This window comes from Thunnus albacares, chromosome 6 (assembly GCF_914725855.1).
Source record: "Thunnus albacares chromosome 6, fThuAlb1.1, whole genome shotgun sequence".
Lineage (NCBI taxonomy): Eukaryota > Metazoa > Chordata > Actinopteri > Scombriformes > Scombridae > Thunnus > Thunnus albacares.
The window spans coordinates 26077629-26097157 of record NC_058111.1 but is presented as its reverse complement, the minus strand read 5'-3'; the positions used below and the strand labels follow the sequence as shown (position 1 = coordinate 26097157).

General features: G+C 41.4%; 2 protein-coding genes across 4 annotated transcripts in view; one reads left to right on the top strand and one right to left on the bottom strand.

The window, feature by feature from the left end:
* Positions 1-45: 45 nt before the first annotated feature.
* On the top strand, positions 46-5883 carry hspa13 (heat shock protein 70 family, member 13). Its single transcript, XM_044354937.1, has 5 exons — positions 46-249; positions 362-702; positions 2774-2987; positions 3102-3269; positions 3590-5883. The coding sequence occupies exons 1-5, from the start codon at positions 225-227 to the stop codon at positions 4168-4170; spliced, it is 1329 nt and encodes a 442-aa protein (XP_044210872.1). The 5' UTR covers positions 46-224; the 3' UTR covers positions 4171-5883.
* Positions 5884-6187: 304 nt separating this feature from the next.
* The window catches only part of gdpd5b (glycerophosphodiester phosphodiesterase domain containing 5b), a 44102-nt gene continuing 30760 nt past the window's right edge, over positions 6188-19529 (bottom strand). For 2 of the 3 annotated variants that reach the window (XM_044354530.1, XM_044354531.1), the window contains 9 exons: positions 18038-18183; positions 16065-16147; positions 14210-14360; positions 12832-13053; positions 12212-12369; positions 11957-12104; positions 10926-11008; positions 8368-8480; positions 6188-7565 (listed from right to left, as the gene is read on the bottom strand). In XM_044354530.1, the coding sequence (XP_044210465.1) occupies positions 7480-7565; positions 8368-8480; positions 10926-11008; positions 11957-12104; positions 12212-12369; positions 12832-13053; positions 14210-14360; positions 16065-16147; positions 18038-18183 (1190 nt within the window). In that variant the 3' untranslated portion in view covers positions 6188-7479. Of the gene's footprint in view, positions 7566-7750; positions 8052-8367; positions 8481-10925; positions 11009-11956; positions 12105-12211; positions 12370-12831; positions 13054-14209; positions 14361-16064; positions 16148-18037; positions 18184-19529 lie in introns of all 3 variants that reach the window. The other variant, XR_006403847.1, reaches the window with a different exon arrangement.

Here is a 19529-nt window from a genome sequence, read left to right as displayed (position 1 = left end):
CTAACATCTGCTATACGACCCTTTTCGTCGACGGTATCTTCCATTAACTACATTACCCAGCATCCACCACAAGCAGTCAAGCAATGTTGACGTGTAGTTTATTGGTGGTCTACTTCGCATCACCAGCTGGCGAAGCCGGGCATCATTTAACCGAAACTTAAGCATTTTTACCGACATTTTGTGATTTTTTTGAGTGTTGGGTGATTCCACGACAGTGTGTGGGGATGGCTGGAGAAATGTCTATGATTGGTAAGTTGAATTACATGTATTTTTAACAGTTATTAGCCAGTAAAGGGATGCTAACCTCAGCTAACACCAAGCGGCTCGGACTTGTCCACCTGTCATACTCGTGTTGTCACAGGTTCAGTGATCCTGGCCTTATTCCTGGCTGGTTATCTGGGCCAGCAGTACTTACCGCCCCCCAAACCGAAAGTGATTGGCATGGATCTGGGCACCACTTTCTGCTCGGTGGGCGTCTTCCACCCGGGCAGTGGAGATGTGGAGGTTATGGCAGATGAAGAGGGGAGGAAGAGCATCCCCAGCACCGTCTCCTTCACCACCACTGCGGTCCTGGCCGGACATGAAGCCGTGGACCTGGCCGACACCAACCCCCAAAACACCATCTACGATGCCAAGAGGTTCATCGGGAAGATATTTGAGCCGGAAGTCCTAGAGCAGGAGAGTGCCCGTTACCCGTTCAAGGTGGGTCATACTGGGGGAGAGGGAGACTCTGGAGTCAGCCTACGATTCAGGGTTAAGGGGAACATGTCATGAATAATGATATTTAGCGGCTGATTCTCTGTTTTTCACCGCTTGTGAAAGAGTATTAGACATGGTAATAAAAGCTTTTACGCTGTTTAACCTCTTCCACTTCCGTAGACCCATTTTTGGAGGGACGGGATGTTTGGGGGGAGATAGCAGGTCAACGATACATGACACATAGAGATGGTATAACATCACCTGAAAGCTGGGAGCCTGAAGATTAATTTGAGATGCAGTTCAGCACTGTGTCAAGTTTTTCTAGCAATAAATCTATAATGAACATTGTGTTTTGGTCAGGTCCCTATTCAAATTTTGAAAGTTTAGAGTGTGTAAGGGCTTAGAACAATATAATGGACGTATATGATGGTTATTCACATGCTCAGTTATGTCTCATAAGTTGTTTCAACAACTTTTGGGTTGATACCATTTGTTACACAGGTTTGGTGAAAATTTAACCATTTTTGTCCACTCATGGTGGTCATGACATGGTTGGTACCAGTGGATTCCTTACATCACCTAGTTTCATATGAAACCAGTATCAGTATCACTGTAGCTTTAAAACTGAACCCACTACAGCCTCTGAAAGACAGTAATGTCACCCGTGGACGCTGGCGTCCTCGGGGAGTGGAAGATGTTAAACCCACTTTCAGATTTGTGAAACCTTTATTTTGCTTATGAAAAATGAAAAACAAGGGCAATTTCACTGATATTTCTCCATTCAGACCACATTAGACCAGATCCAGATCAAAAACCACTATATTTACAGTTGTCAAATCTTAATAGTAATAATCTAGTCCAGATTTGACAAGTGTAAGTACGGTGGTTTTTGATCTGGATCTGGTCTAATGTGCTCTAAATTGGGTAGAAAGCAGTGAAATTGCCTTTTCTTTCGGTTTTTTCAGTTTTCACATAGAATGAAGGTTTCACAAATCTGAAATTGTGTTTGAATGAGTCACTGTAGGCTCCTGGTTTAACGTGGTCTGGATGGAGAAATATCAGTGAAATCACTCTTTTTCTTTTCTATTTTCATAAGCAAAATAAAGGTTTCACAAATCTGAAAGTGGCTTTTAACAGCATTAAGACTTTTGTTGCAATGTCTAACATGCTTTCACAAGTGTAAGTAATGAAAAAACAGAGAATCAGTCGTTAAATATCATTATTTATGTTTCCCTTAACTTTCCCCTTAACCTCGATACGGAATCTGAGTTCATCGTCATGGTAGAGGGTGAGTAGTGGGTGCTGTGGTGGGTGACTTTGTCTCCAGAGGTGTTTTCCTTTCATTAAAGTCATTTCTAAGAGTAATGAGGATACTTTGGAGTTGGTCGACCCTGTATTTGTAGTTTTTTTTATTACCTTAATTTTATTACTTCTACAAAGATGTTTTTATAGTTTTGCATCTCATAATCCAAATAATGAGTAATAATTGTGATTCATTGTCTAACTGTCATCAGACAGTTGTATGTAGGACTGAGTCTACACAGAACTACATGTCTAATAAAATCAACTATAAATAAACCTTTTGGAAATATAAATAATCTTAATAGTTGTGCATCCCATGTCAAATATGTTTAAACCAGAACCATCATTTATACATAACAGCCTTTAATAAACAGACTGGGCTGCAGCAAAAGAATATTTTCATCATTTCATAAAACTATTGTTTGTTTTCTCTATTAATTGCTTAGTTTATAAAATGTCAAAAAACAATAGAAATAAAGCTGCCATGGTGATATTGTGAAATTGCTTGTTTTGTTCAATTAAGTGTCCAAAATCCAAAGACATTTAATTTATAGTCATTTAAAAGAGACAAGAGCAGAAACAGCATGCCTTCTGAGCACGAACAAGCAAATATTTAGATATTTTTCTTGATAAATGATCCACAACTTCTGGAGTATCAATATTGTTGATTATTAAAATTTAAACAACGTAATTTTGATGTATCGCTTGTTATTTGCTCTCACTTTTGTAATCTCTCCATCCTGACTCACACTCTCCTCTGTCGCTCTTTAAGGTGATTAACAACAATGGGAGTGCAGAGTTTGTAATCTCCACCAACCACACCTTCACAGTCAGCCCAGAGTTCATCGGCTCCAGGCTGCTGCTGAAGATGAAGAAGATGGCCGAGAAACAACTGGGCGTGCCCATCCAGAAAGCTGTCATCTCAGTGCCCGCGGAGTTTGACGAGAGACAGAGGAACTACACAGTCAGAGCCGCCAACCTCGCCGGTCAGTTTGTTAATTATTTTAAGATGATGTTGGATGTCTTAGCACCAGTTGCTGGGTTTAAAAACTCCTTCTCCCTTTACTGTGCGCGCTAACTCCCTGGTTACTGTCTTGCAGGCTTGGAGATCCTGCGTGTGATCAACGAGCCCACGGCTGCAGCCATGGCGTACGGCCTTCACAAGGTGGACGTGTTCAACGTGCTGGTGGTGGATCTTGGCGGAGGAACGCTGGACGTGTCTCTGCTCAACAAACAGGGCGGCATGTTCCTCACCAGAGCCATGGCAGGTAACGTGTTTCACAACTTTAGTAATAAAAGAAGGGACGTGATATGAGCCCATTGTTGTCTGAAAACGGAGCTTCACATTTTGTTGCAGAGTTCATGTCCCGGTTAAAGGCTTATAAATATCACTCTGTTGATTCTGTGCTTTCTTCTTCTTGATTGAAATTGATAGTAGTTTATAAGTCTACATCACAGAAAGAGCAGGTGTGTAACATCTGGATCAGATAATAATCTGGATCATTTTTAATGTTTGTTACCTGCAGTTTTTTTCTAAAGTTTTGTTGCTTAAGGGAACAGTGGACCCATCTTAAGTATTTCTCTGCAGGAAACAACAAGCTGGGAGGTCAAGACTTCAGCCAGAGGTTGCTCCAGTACGCCACAGAGCGAGTCCAACAGGAGTTTGGCGTCCCGCTCACTCTCAAAGAGGACATCCACCGCCTCCGCCAGGTCGTGGAGGCCGCCAAGCTCAACCTCACCCTCCAGCCCAGCGCTTCCATCAGAGTGCCCCTGCACCTCCACACCCAAGACAGCTCAGAGTCACCCGAGGGGTCCACTCCAGCACCAGTCCTCTTCCAGACTGTGATCACTCGCGAGCTGTTCGAGGAGCTCAATGAGGACCTCTTCCAGAAGATCCTGGCTCCCGTCAAGACCGTGTTAACCGAAGGCCACCTGGAGAAAGAGGACGTGGATGAGATCGTCCTGGTCGGAGGTTCCACAAGGATACCGCGCATCAGGAGGCTGATCAGCGAGTACTTTGGGAAGGAGCCCAACACGTCAGTGGACCCTGACTTGGCGGTGGTTACAGGCGTGGCCATTCAGGCTGGCATCATGGGCGGCTCCTGGCCATTACAAGTCAGCGCTATAGAAATCCCCAACAGACACTTACGCAAGACAAACTTCAGCTAATCTTGATTGAGTTTATTTATTGAGAACAACAGGAAGCCAGAGACTTGCCACTGATTTCTAACTGTTTCATGCTTCTCTAATGTGCATCATTTATTATCTGCTGAGTTGAGAAAAATGCACGACAAGACTTTAAAGTCTTATCTTATGCTTCCTTGTTTGTGAAAGGCAGCGTTAACAACAACAACAAAAAAAATCAGATATTAACATTCCTTTTCAACTTAGAGATAAAATCTGCAGCGGTGAACAGTCCTGTTCTGGTTTTTAAAGTAACAGCTGCTTTTGTTGTGCTCGAAACCTTCAGCAGAAATAACAGAGTGAAATAATGATGAAATGTGAATGAGACTCCTCATAGAATATGAAACCCTCTCTTTCATGTATCGATATTTCAATGATGTTCAATTCAGGGAACAACCACTCTTTATGAGGACTTAAAGACTAGCCAGTACATCTTCAGCTATTTATTTATTCCCGTCAACTGTACGACTGTGTGTGTATGAGAGCGTGTATGAGTGCAGGTGTTTTGCAGGCCTTTAATGTATTGTACATCTTTATATCAAAGGTTGACACATAGTATGCTTGTGCCTTTTCAGAAAGCTGCTATATTGTTGAAAATTAAGTGTAGAAGTGAACCGCTGCAAGATGGCGTTTCAGGCAGAGACCTTAGTCCAGGTCCATGTGACTGAGGTGATTTTATGTCCACTGGAGGTCACTGAGACAGAGACCTCAGTGTAAAGATATGCACAGTTAATTGAAAACAAAATGTATTGCAATATAGACTCTGCACCTCATTAATAAGGTATTCTGGTGAGGTGTAGAACAGATGAAGGTGCATGTTGGTGAAAAGCCTTAATGTTCACACAGTACTGTAACTCTTTAATCATTCGCATCATCCCTCCATTACACAGAATACAGATTATTCGTCTCAGACAGAGGAGGAGCTCAGTGTTGCACTTTGAGGACTTCCACTTGTTGGCCAACATCACATTTTTGTGTTATAGTGCGTGCTTTATTTAAATGGCAATGACTCACATACTTCACATATTTAAGCAGCATATCAAAAGTTAAAAGCAGCCTGTTTCTGCTGCTGTAGGTTGAGTGGGTCAACTCTGGAAGTCTTACAGAAGGACCAAAGCATTTATGTCCAGGTGCCTTGTGTACTTGTAATTGAAAAATGTGTTGCTGTCACATCTGGGATGTTTTACGGACCGGATGTAAGCTTTGTGGTTGACAGACTTGTTCACCTTTTCCTATTTTGGTGGACAAATGCTCGTCATAGTACATCCAGTATGGAAGTTGATTTCCATTTGTATTCCAAAAATCTCTACCTTCTTTAGAAAACATAAAACCCAGAACTCTGTATGTCTGAAAGAAAGTATCATTTGCCAAATGTCATTTATGAGTAGATGTACTTTTGTTTTTTTTTTAAATGATGTATTTCTCATGTTGGAACTGAGATCTTGATGTAATAGAGCCTTCAGTAAAGCTGAAGGAAATGTGGTTACACTGTTTGCCTTTCATGCTGTACAAATCACTTATCAGTCCCTGTGGAAACAGGGAGGGAAAAACCCCATGAGACTAGGATCTATTTTTGTATCGCAAGTTTTCCTCATTGTCAGAGTCTAGCCACCTAGAAAAAAAAAAAAAAAAAAAACACAAGGAAGTTAAACTGTTCTGACCTGCTTTTCAGCTTATTAAAATTCTGTTTCTCAACTTCTCCGTTGTCTGTTTATTTCAAGAAAAAGTCGAACAAGGTCCATTTTGTGGTTCATAACCCTGACTCCTCCTGTTCACACGTTGATGCGTCCTTGAGCAGACAACAATGAACCCTAAAATTCATACTGTAGTCTCCTTGTAAGCCTGGAAGCCTCTTCTTAACCCTTTCAAACATCTGATGCAGGCAAACATGTCAGTTCACCTGAAAACCTTTTGAATGTCATAAGAATGGTGTCCTCTAATGTGATGCCTTTACACTAAAATAATAATAAATAACCAGAACAAAACACTAGTAGAAAAACTCTTGTATTAGAAGATTTTTTTAATGTTTACTTCTGAGGCACAGTAATACCCAAAGAAAGAAAAACACAAAAGGCAATCCGTTTCTTGACCCTGTTGTGATACCTGTAGCGTCCCTTCAATTAGCTTAGAGCTTTAGTTTCACATTTAGCACCCACTTCATTGACCTTATAGCGCTCCGTTATACACCAGCAACCAACATGGTGCATTTTGTTTGTTAACACTAAAATAGCACAGACCCGACTACCACTACTGTTAATTAACTCTCACGTTGTTCAAATGTCATTCTTAAGTTGGCTGGAGCGTCTCACACATTATATCAACTTTTATGTACAATAACACACTCGACATACTGTAGCACTGCACACAGGGTAGAAAATATACACCCAGCCAGGATACACGCAATACACTGTACACATCTTTAAAAAAAAAAAAAAAAAAGAGAGAAAAAAGTCCAAACGCATTCACATGAAACATAAAAAGACAACACAAATTATCACCCCCCCCCCCCCCAAAAAAAAAAAAAAAAAACATTTTCACAAGTTCTTCTGGTTGCACTGGGAGCACAGCTCACACAAGTCAGTTGATATGATCATACCTGTCACATGCACCGGTCAGAAGTAGGGCGGGGGGAGGGGGGTTGGGGGCGTTCAGCCTCTATCAAAATAATTATCTTACATACACCATGTGAATATTTCACTTGGAGGAGAAGGCAGGACTTCTGTAAACAGCTTGTATACATTTTTTGTTTTTGTTTTTAAATATAAATATTCATGTTAGTACTATTATGAACAACAGCACAGTGGAGTGCTGACAGAAGGCAGGAGCATATAAGCGTTTTATCTCATGCTGGAATAAAGCCTAGTTTAAAAAAAAAAAAAGGCATTCATCTGCTAAGAGAAGAATTTCATTTACAGTGCTTAAAAAGAAGTAACTGCTTTGGAGAATTAGCTTAAAATAAAGAATCTGGAATCTTGTGTTTAAAAAGAAGCAGGGGGGGGGGGGGGGGGGGTGGTGATGGAGGGGGGGCGCTCTGGGACATTTAGATGTGTGAGAGGAGGCTGCAGCTTTGGCGAATGATTTCCATCAATAAAAAGTGCTTGTAGTCCCATGTGATATACAGTATGTCTACCAAGCAAAACACAAACACTATTTACAGAATGTACACAAAGCAACTGGGTGGTTGTTCTCTCCATCAGAGAAGAGCGGTCTGTCAGTTCATCCGTTGGACAGACTTTCACGATATCTGGATGCTTGTCGTCTCCGTCTCGCTAGCGCGGATTCTCACGGGCTCAATCACTGGCTGATGCCCTGATTGGTGTAGTAGTTGTAGCCAGTGTCCCCATACAGCTCATCAGCACCGCCAACTCCATTCCCCACCTCTGGAGGGCGCCAGAAGACAACAAAAAAAAAGTCAGTATTTTGCGATGGTATTGCACCTTTTTTAGTCAGATAACAAAATAAAATGATTAAAGAATAATTGAGTGGAAAAATGAATGAGAAAATGATTGATTATGAATTGATAAAAGCTGCTGACGCTCTGCTTTGTCATAGCTATCAGACTCACCTTTGACCACCAGCACTAGAGGCTGCCTAGACAGACTGGGGCGTCTATAAGCTCCCCCCTACACATGACGTTGTGTTCCAGTGGGAGGATTGTGGGGGAGGTGAGGTGCGTGAAGCGATGCATGGATGGATGGATGGATGAAGGGGAGAGGGGCAAAGTGGGCAGAGAGGCGGCAAGTAACGAGGGATGCAATGGATGCATGGAATTAAAAAAAGGAAGAAGTCACTGATGGCGGAGAAGATGGCAGGATGGACACATCACACACGAAGGATGGAGGAGGCAGGCCGCTACTGGGGTTGACCTTCAACATGGAGGAGAGGAAGAGGAGGAGGAGGAGGAGGAAGAGGAGGAGGAGGAGGAGGAACGAGAACATTCACAGACACTCAGAGAGATGCATGCTGGGATACATGCTAGTCAGGCGTCTGAAACTCAAAATGGCTCGTTCTTTAGTAAAATAAAGTTACAATAAAGTAAAAATAAAAAGGTAAAGTACAGAGAGAGGAATCTGTTTATGAGTTCAGGAGCATCCGACAACAAGAAAAAAACAAAACAACAACAAACATCCGAGAGTGGCAAACATGTACAAGTTCCCTCTGGTGTCAGTGCGAGGGCCTTACCAGAGAAGATAAGTTTCTCCTTCATGACGTTGATGTCTCTGCTCGACCTCCTGACTGCAGCGCTCAGCATGATCTGTTCAGGGTTGTAGCTGCGCATGCCGCTCATCCGATACCTGCGAGGGTCACACGTTAGGTCAGAAACCACCACGAGACGGGGAGAGGATATACAGAAATACTGCTGCCTCTACTCTCACTGCGGTGGATGATATTTGAATTGTTATAAGAAACGATGGGACTGTGTGTGTGTGTTGAAACATTTCATTGTGTTGTGCTGTGTTAACGGGAGAAGTTAGTTTAATTGGATGCTTCTTGGAGCAAAATGATTCCTCATTTGGCAGTTTTGGGTTGTTTGATTTGATGATTTGGTTTAAAGGCGACATGTTGGATCATATTTATTCAGTATATTAAGCTCAGTTCAGGCTGGCGCAAAACAGCACATCTGCTTCTTATCATATGAACATGTGTACTGTACAGAGGTTTGAGATAAGCACTAAAATATGACACCCTTTATAAAAGCTTTATAAGTTGGAACTAATGGCTTTATTAATGGTTAATAAACCATTTACTAATGCTTTACAAATCAGTTAGAAGCCATTATTAGTGAGCAAATTTTGTGTTGCCAGGTTTTGAAAAAGCCTGTTGGCAAGTGTTTACCCTTTCTATATGGTAAAATTATAAATGCTTAATAAGTTAATAATGGTAACAAAAAAAAAAAAAGATAAATAGTTAAGGTCATATGGTCTAGATTTTGTAGAGATTTTTTACAACTTGGTGACCCAAAAGTAAAGAATATTACTTGCTTCCTCAGCATTAGATGATGTAAATGATGTATTAACCACAGAAAGCGGTGCCAAAATATGTGAGATTATGATTCCAGTGTTTGCTGCAAATAAGTAATTTACATTTCAATAGAACTAACAGAATAGAGCTAATTTTACAATTAATTTTTCAGTATTTTCCCTTTACTTATTGTATAACTATTGAAAATACCCTCTGAATGAATTATTAGGAAAATAAAATTACATACAGAACATTTTGCTCTGTTCTTTGAAACATTTGAAGAGGAAGGTAAGGACAATGTTTACTTTAAATACACAGATTAGCCTTTAGAATTTTATATCAGTCAGAGCAATTCATTTCCTTTCTGTGGAAACGACATCCTCGCTTTAATGAAAACAGCCTTGATTTCAATTGAATAAACTGAAGAACATTAGTCACAATGGACCTCGACTAATGCACAGCAGCATTAGACACAGAAATGCAAACCAGGGAGACTTGAGTTCATCAGCATCAAAAAAAAAAAGCCAATCCTGAGGTACTTCCCTTAATGAATGCATATCCGTAGTTCACTTTAGACGTTTAGTTGTTTTGCTTAATAAGATGGATAATAAATTTGAAATCTCATTGGTGATTTAATGCTGTTGTGCTGTGTGGGTGGAAAGCAGTCATTTAGGCCCACGGGGATAAAGATGTGAGCTCCTACCTCTAGAGGAGAGAGGGAGACGTGGCAGCAGTGCAGTACAACGATTCAGGTGAGATAGAGAGAGAAATGAGACTGACAAAGTTTAGATGGAGAGAGGAAAAAAAAAAAAAACTGATGGAGATCGATGTTGTAATAGAAAGAGGCAGACAAAGAAAAATAGAGAAAGAATGGAAAAAAAAGAGATCGAGATCAGAAAGGATGATGGATACAGACAGTGAAAGACAGAGAGAGAGAGGGTGAAAGGAGAGGAGACTGCGGGTCAGAAGAGGTGACCCAGTTACCTGATCATGTGATAGCTGAGAGAAGATGCCAGAATGCAGCAGAGGAGAAGAGCATGCACATCAGGCAGAGGAAGAAGAGGACGAGGAAGAGGGCGGAAGGACAAAAAAAGGACAAAAGAAGGCGGGAGACAAGAGAGGTCAGTTTAGAAGCCGGCAGAAGCTACTGAAGAGCTCGGCTAAGCAGAGCAAAGCCGCACTGGACCGTAAAAAGAAAGAAAGAAGAAGAAAAAAAAAAAAAATCATTGCCCTCCATACCGGAGATGGCAGGAAGACAGGCCATCTGTCTCTGGAGTCATCACAAAAACAAACAAAACCACACTTTCCTACAGAGGAACAGAAATACTGCAGGAGTGTGAGGGGCTTTACAGACTTAAGCTAAGAGAAGACATGCTCATATAAAATACATCTTCTCTGTCACCACCGGTTGTGGAGGTGCGAGGGGAGAGAGGACAGCAAATCTACATCATCAACAGCTTATAAAACCACATGAGAAAAATACTCTTCAAGTCAATAACGACAGAATCATTAAATCATTACAACACACAGAAGCACGATTATGTATGAGCTGTCACTGACACGATACTGAGAACAAGAGTGTGACACATTAAATGAGAAATGTACCGTTAATTAGCGATATGCACTGGTGTGTGTTGGAGTGTTAAAGAGCACAACAAGAGAGATATACAGGAAACTAACAAACTAACAGCAGTGTTTACTTTCCTGACATTAACTCTTGTGTAAGCACTCGCTGTAATGATTCGACTGCTGTTACATCACTGAGTGACTGTACTTACTTCTGGAAAATGAATATTCCTATTACTACAGCAAAGGAGATGAGGTCTGCAGACACCCACATCAGGCGGTATTCATCTGGGCTCTGGAAACACACACACACACACACACACACACATGTAATGGTATGTCTGAGTTTTGTCTTACACTCGTTCATGACAGGATCCACCACTGGGTGGCGCTACATGTCAACAATACAATCTTTTATGTGCGCAGCAACATTCAAACTGTCTTCAAATGATATGTAGCATATTACTCTTGTGAATGAACTCATAATTGAATTTATTATTAATAAATAACAGTTAATTAATATAATAACACGACTCTACACGACAGTAAAAACTGGGATATAGCAGACAGGACTGCAGATGCCACGGCAGCCTGAACTCTCCGCGAACCACCGCAGGGGGCCGCGGTCACGTCCACATGTTGTCATGCGGCGTTCCCATATGGCGGCAGACAGGGAGACCAGGCGAGTGAAACGACACCACGGAGGCCCAGTGTGGGTGCTGCCCATGTTGAGAGGTTTCAGGAGACGACTGCACTAGAAAACTATGAGTCATACACTACAGGTTACACTACAGCGATGATGCTTGTCTGTCTTGTTATTGTGCTGGGACTTCAGATGAATGCTGGAAAAATAATAGGATACAAAGCTCAGCGCAGGAAATAAACAGACTAGATGAGCTCAGTTGAAAGCTGGGATCCCTTGTTGATATCACCTATTAAAATGCAGTTCAGTCAAGCAGAGGAGACACAGCTGAAGGGAAGGAAACATGTAAAAGTGGGACTTTATAGCTTTGAAAATGAGCACATGGTACGAAATATACCTTTCACAGGTGTAGCATATAAAACAATACAGAATTAGGCACTTTAATGTAAAACATGATCTATTTAAAGTAGTGAATACAGTCACTATGGCTGATCAGAAAAGGTAAAAAGAGAAGCCACCAAGAGAAATTGAACTTTATCTACAAAGAAATCCAAAAAAACAAAACAAAAAGAAAACATTGCTCGTGCAGCGGGTACTTACCATGAGCCAGATGGGGTAAGGCACCTTTTTGAGGATTTGCGGGGCCTCAGAGGAGACAGACGACACCTCGCTGCACCAGAGCACCGAGTACAGCCAGGGCTCGTTGACAGTGTAGAGCGTGAGGTTGATGTCGCTATGGGTGAAGTTTCTGAAAGCAATCGCGCACGTTCAGACACATCTTAAAATATAAATCCATGTGTTAAGGGTAACAACCTGATATGTGTATGTTTTTCTTTGTCAGGTCTGTGTTCCTACCTGATTTCCTGTGGGCTGGCCTGGTTGTATCTGAGCAGCAGCCTGCTGATGCCATACTCTTCGAGGCTTTGAGGACTCAGTTTCTCCACTGAGGTCTGGATCAGACCAGGTGCCAGCTGTCTAACCTGAGCTCTGTGCTCATCTGGAGTCCACATCACCTGCACACAGCAAGTTATGGAGTTATGAATAGCATCGAGTGTAACTGTAAGATGAATTTATAGAGTCATTTTTATATTTAGGGCTACGACTAAATCGACAAACTAATCCTTTTCATTACTGATTAATCTGCTGATTATTTTCTCAAGTAATTGATTAATCATTAGACTATGAAATGTTCAAAAGAAGTGAAAAAATGTTGAGATATTCAATTTACTGTCATACATGACAAGGAAAAACAGCAGAAAGTCACATTTGAGAAGCTGGAACCTTATAATATTTATCAAAATAGTTGCAGATTAATTTTCTGTCGACCGACTAATCAATAAATTGACTAATCCTTGCAACTCTATTTACATTATTCACATTTTAACCCATGCTGTTTAAGATAATACACAGCCAGCCTTCACGCTGCAGTGAGGACCATATATGATGCTGATTGGGCCGATCTTAACAAGCCTTACCAGGCTCTGAGGAACCCCCGACTGCTGCACAGCCTGCAGCGTATCATTGATCCAGCTGTGGTAACAGGGGTGCTCCAGAGGAGGTCTCCTCAGCCTGAAGACCACTGTGCTATTGTGATAGGAGGCCAACTTTAGGAGCTGCTCCAGGCTGCACACACTCTGGTTGGCGATCAGATCCTTCTCTCGCCGGGACAGGCTGTGCAATGTCCAGAAGGGGTCATCCTGAAGCAAAGGGACAGAACCGTATGGAGGATGAAGAGGGCAGATGCATTTAACATGGTGAAGCAGTAACACACACCAACTGCTAGAAACGCAATTCTGTTTTTGGAAACATGTAGAAAAACCTGTATTTATTCATAATCCTAATAGGTACTTTGAATAAAAGCATCCATCTAAGTGTTGTGTAGAGCATTTGGACAACGCCTACAGGAAATAGAAATTGTGGCCTGTCTTTACTCCATATCTTTTCTTATTTTACTGCTCCCTCCCCACACTGGAGAAGATGATCAGATGCTCCTTATTTAGGGCTGATGTGCTTCACTTCATTTTACTGAACTCATCATTTGAAATGAGTGGGCATGTAGGAATCTGACTGACGGTGAATTGTTATAACTACTTACAGAAGTAGTTAAAACTTTCCTTGGAATGCAATCTAGCCCACAAAGTGCAAACACGCAATGTAAATAGACTGAGGGGGGAAAGTGGCGGAAATAATGCAGAGTCAAACAAATACTGACACAGCTAAGGCTCAACAGCCAAGGCAAAACAAGATTAACACATTTCTTTAGAAACAAAACTACTCTGTTAGAGAATACATTTAGACAATTACATGTAGAAATACTTCCCACAGTAGGAATTATGATGAGTAGTAGGAATTATATAGACTAAAACTATTTGGCTGTGGAAGGATTAAGTGGAACACAGCAAAGTAGCACAGTGCGCCAAAAGCAATGAATGTATATATTCTCCTAGTTACAGAATATGAAGATTAATTCTGTTTCTGCAGGTAATAGCAAAATGTTACAGTTACATAAGAATACAAAAATGGAGAGGGTTGTTTCTCTATTCTGCAGTATCATCTGCATCCAGGCAGGTGTTTTGACAGTGTGGCCCACTAGTCTAGCGCTTCAGGCAGGTTGAAACAAACCCAATTATCTTAAAGCACTAGTTGACCCTGATCCGCCTGCATACAGGAGAGGATCTCTAAAGCATCCGTGCTGATGAACCCAGAGGACGTCATGAAGGATCGATGAGCGAGGACAAATACAGTAGTGTACAATGACTCGTGACTCGGTGTGACCTTTATCACACATCACTGCAGCACGACGCACTGTCCGTTAAAGCTACGATGGCTTCAGAACCGTCTCTGTAGTTCTACCTTGAGGAACCACTGTCCCGCGTTGAGCTGCTGCAGATCTGTCCAGTTGAAGAATGAAGCGTCGTCCGTCTGTCTGTCTGGGAAAATTTTCACTATGTCAGTGGTCCTCCGGAGGGTGCGGTCGTGCATCAGGAAAGGCACTCCGTCCACACTAATGATCAGACAGTGCAAGTCCAGTAGGAAAGGTAGAAAGAGGAGAGATGATACAGAAAGACATGTTAATAATAGATAAACAGAATCAACTGGAGACTGAGAATTAATTAATTAAAATTAGAATAATGTTCCAATTTTGAGCTACAAAGAATCCTTGATTCTGATTGGCCAGATGTTTTTTACTGTCTTTGGTACAACAGCTTCATCACCATTTACCCCGTCATGGATTATCCCTTTACTGACATTAATGCTTTAATTACAAGTGCATTGATCATTTTTATTAGACGTTAATGAGGAGTGATGCATGTGTTTGTTGGCCAGTAGTGTTCATCTGTACAAATCATATTAACTTCACATACAGAAGAGGGATTTTCCTCTAATCACACAAATTGTTGCTCAGATTTTTATAATAATTCAAACTGAGCTGCCGTTTATACTCAAAAAAAGAAAAGAAAAAAAAAAGGATCACCAACTATCTTGTTTCTCACATGTTAAAGCCGTCAGGGGTAAATGCTTTTAAAATGACATCAGATAAGAGCAGAAGAGACAGCAGTTGGTTCGAGGCTAAACTCTTGAAATCACATCAAACGGCATAAAAGAAGGGGAGAGCAGAGGAGACAAGACAAGAGTTTGGCCCACATGCGAGGCTTTGTAAAATACTGCTGCTCAACATTTGACTACCAAATGACTTCCTTTGATTTTCCTGTGTGGACATGAATGTGTATGTGTGTGTGTGTGTGTGTGTGTGTGTGTGTTTGTGTGTCTGGTCTGCAGCAGGAGTGGAGTCTCACTGTCGCTCTGGCTGTCATCAAGTCTAATTACTCGGCACAGTCAGGAGCTCACCTGTCAGCGGCGTGCACCAATCGCACACCCATTCACCTCTATTAGGACTGTACAGGCAAAACAAAACACACACACACACACACAGTGCCAAGGTGGTTGCTAATACATAAAAAAAAGAGTCCGCAACTATTTAAGATGCAAGAGTGTATTTACAATAACTTGAACAAACACTTATACATGTGCACGCCATCAAACAGCCCCAACACACACACACACACACACACACACACACACACACTGTACAGTGCAAAGAAACTCCCTTCCATCACCGCACGTGCATGAGCAGACACATACACCCTCTATCCATCGTTCATGACGTCCACTACAGTATCCACCCTTCCCACTTCCTCCCTCTTCCTGCAAGTGTCTCTGAGCTCAGCCTGTCACCTCCCATTACGTTGATGATGTCATGGCTCCATCTACTGCCGGCTGATCTAGTGATCTGCTGTTGCATCACTTTAGCCTGCTCAATGCTACGGTCATGTTACTGATGTAGTTAAGTGCTCTGAGTATGTGTTGACATTGTTACTTACTGATTTTGAAATAATATTGTTGCTTTGCCTTGTTCTCTCACAACAATTTGTTAAGACTATATAAGTGTCACATCTTTTTTAACATAAATGACGATGATGATGATGATACATTTACATTTTCATGCCTGATATTTATATTAAATTTTCATTGGTAACTTTAATATGTGGCCCAGTTCTGCTATTAATATATTTTGGAAAAAAAACAGTGTTTTTTTTTACTAATGAAAGAAAACCAGAAAGGGAGGGAAAATCTAGAGAATATATAACCTCTGTTTTGTTTGGCTTCATCAGTCTGCTGTATGGATTGTGTGTGCACATGTATGTACCTGATAGCTACGTCAGCCTCCAACCCAGTGACGTTCATCTGCAGAGCTCGCTGGAAGGACCATAGTGTGTTCTCTGGAGCAAGCTGAGAACACACAGATACAGTATAAAAGACACATAAGGGATCATTACTTGAATGTATTCTACCCCATAGGTGACTTTCTTCCAAATATACTGATATTTTAAAGTATTTAGCAGTATGATATTTTAGCGTCTGCTTTTCCCTACGGCTAGCCTAACACAGACAGGGGTGTTTTGGGAGACCCACATTCTACCGTCCTTGAAGGCACTTCCTTGACACCAACTACGTCACTGTACGTGTCACATGACGGCACTGATGCCGGAAGAACAGCAGATTTTGCAGCTGCGTCTCAGAGACACAGAACAGTGAAAACAACTGTTGTTGTTTTTCACACTATATCGCTAATTCGGATAGGTAGAGATAAGGTCAGCAAAGTGGAACTTTAAGGTGAAATAATAATGAAAATGCTGAACACAAATCAAAATTGTTTTATTAATTATCAGGAAGGTTGTTTACCTTGCGAGGCGGCTGGATTCACAAGATCATGACATCACAAGATCACATGAGAATCCATCTTGTCAGGCTTCAAGTTATGCGCTGGCATCATATGAGGACTCTCTAGTAATCTCGCAAATCTAGCTGTCACGCAATGTAAGATGCTGATAGACCCTGATAGACCGATGGTTCATCCAATCACCTGCCAAGTATTTTTTGAAAGTGCCTGCCCTTTTCCAAACAGTGTCCAAGGACAACTTCTCAGATTCTGTGTAACAAACCATCTGGTGCATCAGGTTAGTAGGTTGCATTACTAAGTCAAAAATAAATATATATATAAAATTTGTGCATCACAGACATGTATGTGATGTGGAAATAGACTCCTTGCTCTGAGCATAAAGGGATGCAGTGAAATGAAAAAGGGCAGGGCTCTGCATTGCTCTCTTACTCATCAAGTCAAGGTTATGATCAATACTGAGTCAATAGGTTAAACCTCACATACTAGAAAACTATCTTCCTATGTAACCCTGTGTGTAACACCAATGACTGGGAACCAAAGCATAGGAATTATGTTGTAATCAATACAGAGTCCTTCTGGGAAACTGAGTCAAGTCATGTGATTTTTTCCCCCCTTGTGAGAGTTTCTCACAGTCTCACAGAGCCACTCCTAATTTTAGATTCCACTGTAAGGATCGATCACTTAACATAAATACCACAGAAAGCAGGGTGTGTGTTTGAGCATGTTATGAATAACCTTCCTTTTCCTTCCAAGTCTTGCATAATGCAAAGCAGGATATTGTGCCAAGTACATAAATCCCTCTTCAGGTGACATTTAGAGGCAATACAATTAATCCAAGCACATGAATCAAATATAAAAAAAAGGTACAATGTGTTTAGGCATGCATGAATCATATTTTAATGTGGCCTTTCACTGCATACTTGAGATAATCTTTTAAACACTGAGAGAACTGAAAACAGCTGACGAGAAAGCAGTGAATCTGATCATAAGAGGTCTAAAATCGAGCTGCCAAGTCTTTATTTTCACCAGGCTGAACTAAACAGAATCCAGCAGAAAATGTATCCCTGCAATGCATCAGACAGTGAGCGCTCCAGGCTCTCACTGGGTTATGTATGTGGAATAGACTAGAATAGCCCTGAGAGGTGCAGGACAAGAAAAATGAATGATAAACAAGGGCAACAAATACCTATAAAAAGGCACCACACTTTTTACTTTGCCTTTTCCAAATCAAGGTCAAGTGCATCCTGAACGCTCGGGGTTCATTTTCTGCGTGGTTCAGTGTCATCAACAGTGTTGAGGTTACAGGTTTGATCCCCTGTGCAGCCAATTATCAGGCAGCTACAAGTGTATGAGGATGTAAAAGCATATATAATTTGTTGGAAGAGAGCAGTCACTTATTCCCACATTCTGATTTGGATGATGGATGTCAGCTGACTCACCATGGGGGCTCCCTGGTGACCAATAACAGTGGGGCGTGGTTTGAGGGTGCTAGGGTCCATGATGCATGGGGAACTGATGTACAAGGGTACCAGGTAAAGGCCCAGTAACACACTGAGATACAGCAGCATGACCACCACCTGGAACTCTGGAGAAAGACACAATAACATAGTTATGGTTCATATCCATGATATAACTATAGAGGTTGAAGGAGTAGATCGACATTTTGGAAAAGCAGCTGGTTAGCTTAGCTTAGCGCAGAGACTGCAAACAGGGAGAAACAACTAGACAGGTTCTGTCCAAAGTCAGCCTAGCAGCACCTCAAAAGCTCACTAGTTAACGTACTATACCTCGTTTGTTTAATCCTGCAAAAACAGACATGTAAAAATGATAATTCTGTTTATGGGGAGTTTGGTTACCATTAGACAGAGCCAGCTAGCTGTTTCCCCCTGTTTCCAGTCTTTATGCTAAACTAAGCTAAAAGGCTGCTGGCTGTAGTTCAATACAGTCATGAGGTTGGTATCAACCTTCTCATCCAACTCTTGGTGTATTTCCCAAAATGGCAAACTATTATTTTAAGCATAAAAAATGTGTATACAGGTTTGTACTGCTTACAAACTTTCCATCTGATTTTCACACACAACATGTTTTTTTGGCAAATACTTGCCGTTAGATTTATATTTGCTTTACTAACGATGTGGCTGACGTAGTTAAAACGCTAAACTAATTTGTCTCTTTTAAGCATACATCATCAGCATGGTCACGTTGAATATTTTATCTTTTGTACCAGAGGGAACAATTTTGTGCGATCTAGGACCCTCGTTTGGAAAGAGATGTGTGATGCAAGTAGTTGCTGTGAATGTGGGTGATGCTCAGTACCATTTATAGCTATGCACGGTGGCCGACAGCTCTGACCTCAGGGGCCAAGGAGATACACTTTCCCATGCAACCACCTCAGTGTAAGCGAGGGATGAAGGCTGCGAGTGCAGGCACACACACACACACACACACACACACACACACACACACACACACACACACACACACACACAGGGGAATGTATTTATTTCAAGGTCAGCTCTGGGGCGGGGTTGAGTAGACAACTCTTGTTACACACAGGAGACTCACAGCCTTCATCCACACACACACACACACACACACACACACACACACGCACACACACACACACACACACACATCCTCTTTCCACCCTAGCACAGATGCTGGAGTGGGAGTAATCTAGACCTTTGCACCTCATCAAGTCTCTCCAAAAGAAGAACCTAAAATGTAGCTAACGACTAAGCATCCCTTTTATGAGTTTTAAATATTCCACACAATGCAAACTTGTCTGCCTTGTCTGATATGGTGGAAATTATGTAACGTTTTTAGCTAAATGTATCTTCAGATGAATTAAGGGTAATAATGTCATGATTTACTTGACAGACTGATTGCATCTACAACAATTACAACTACTATTTTGCAATAATTTCTTCA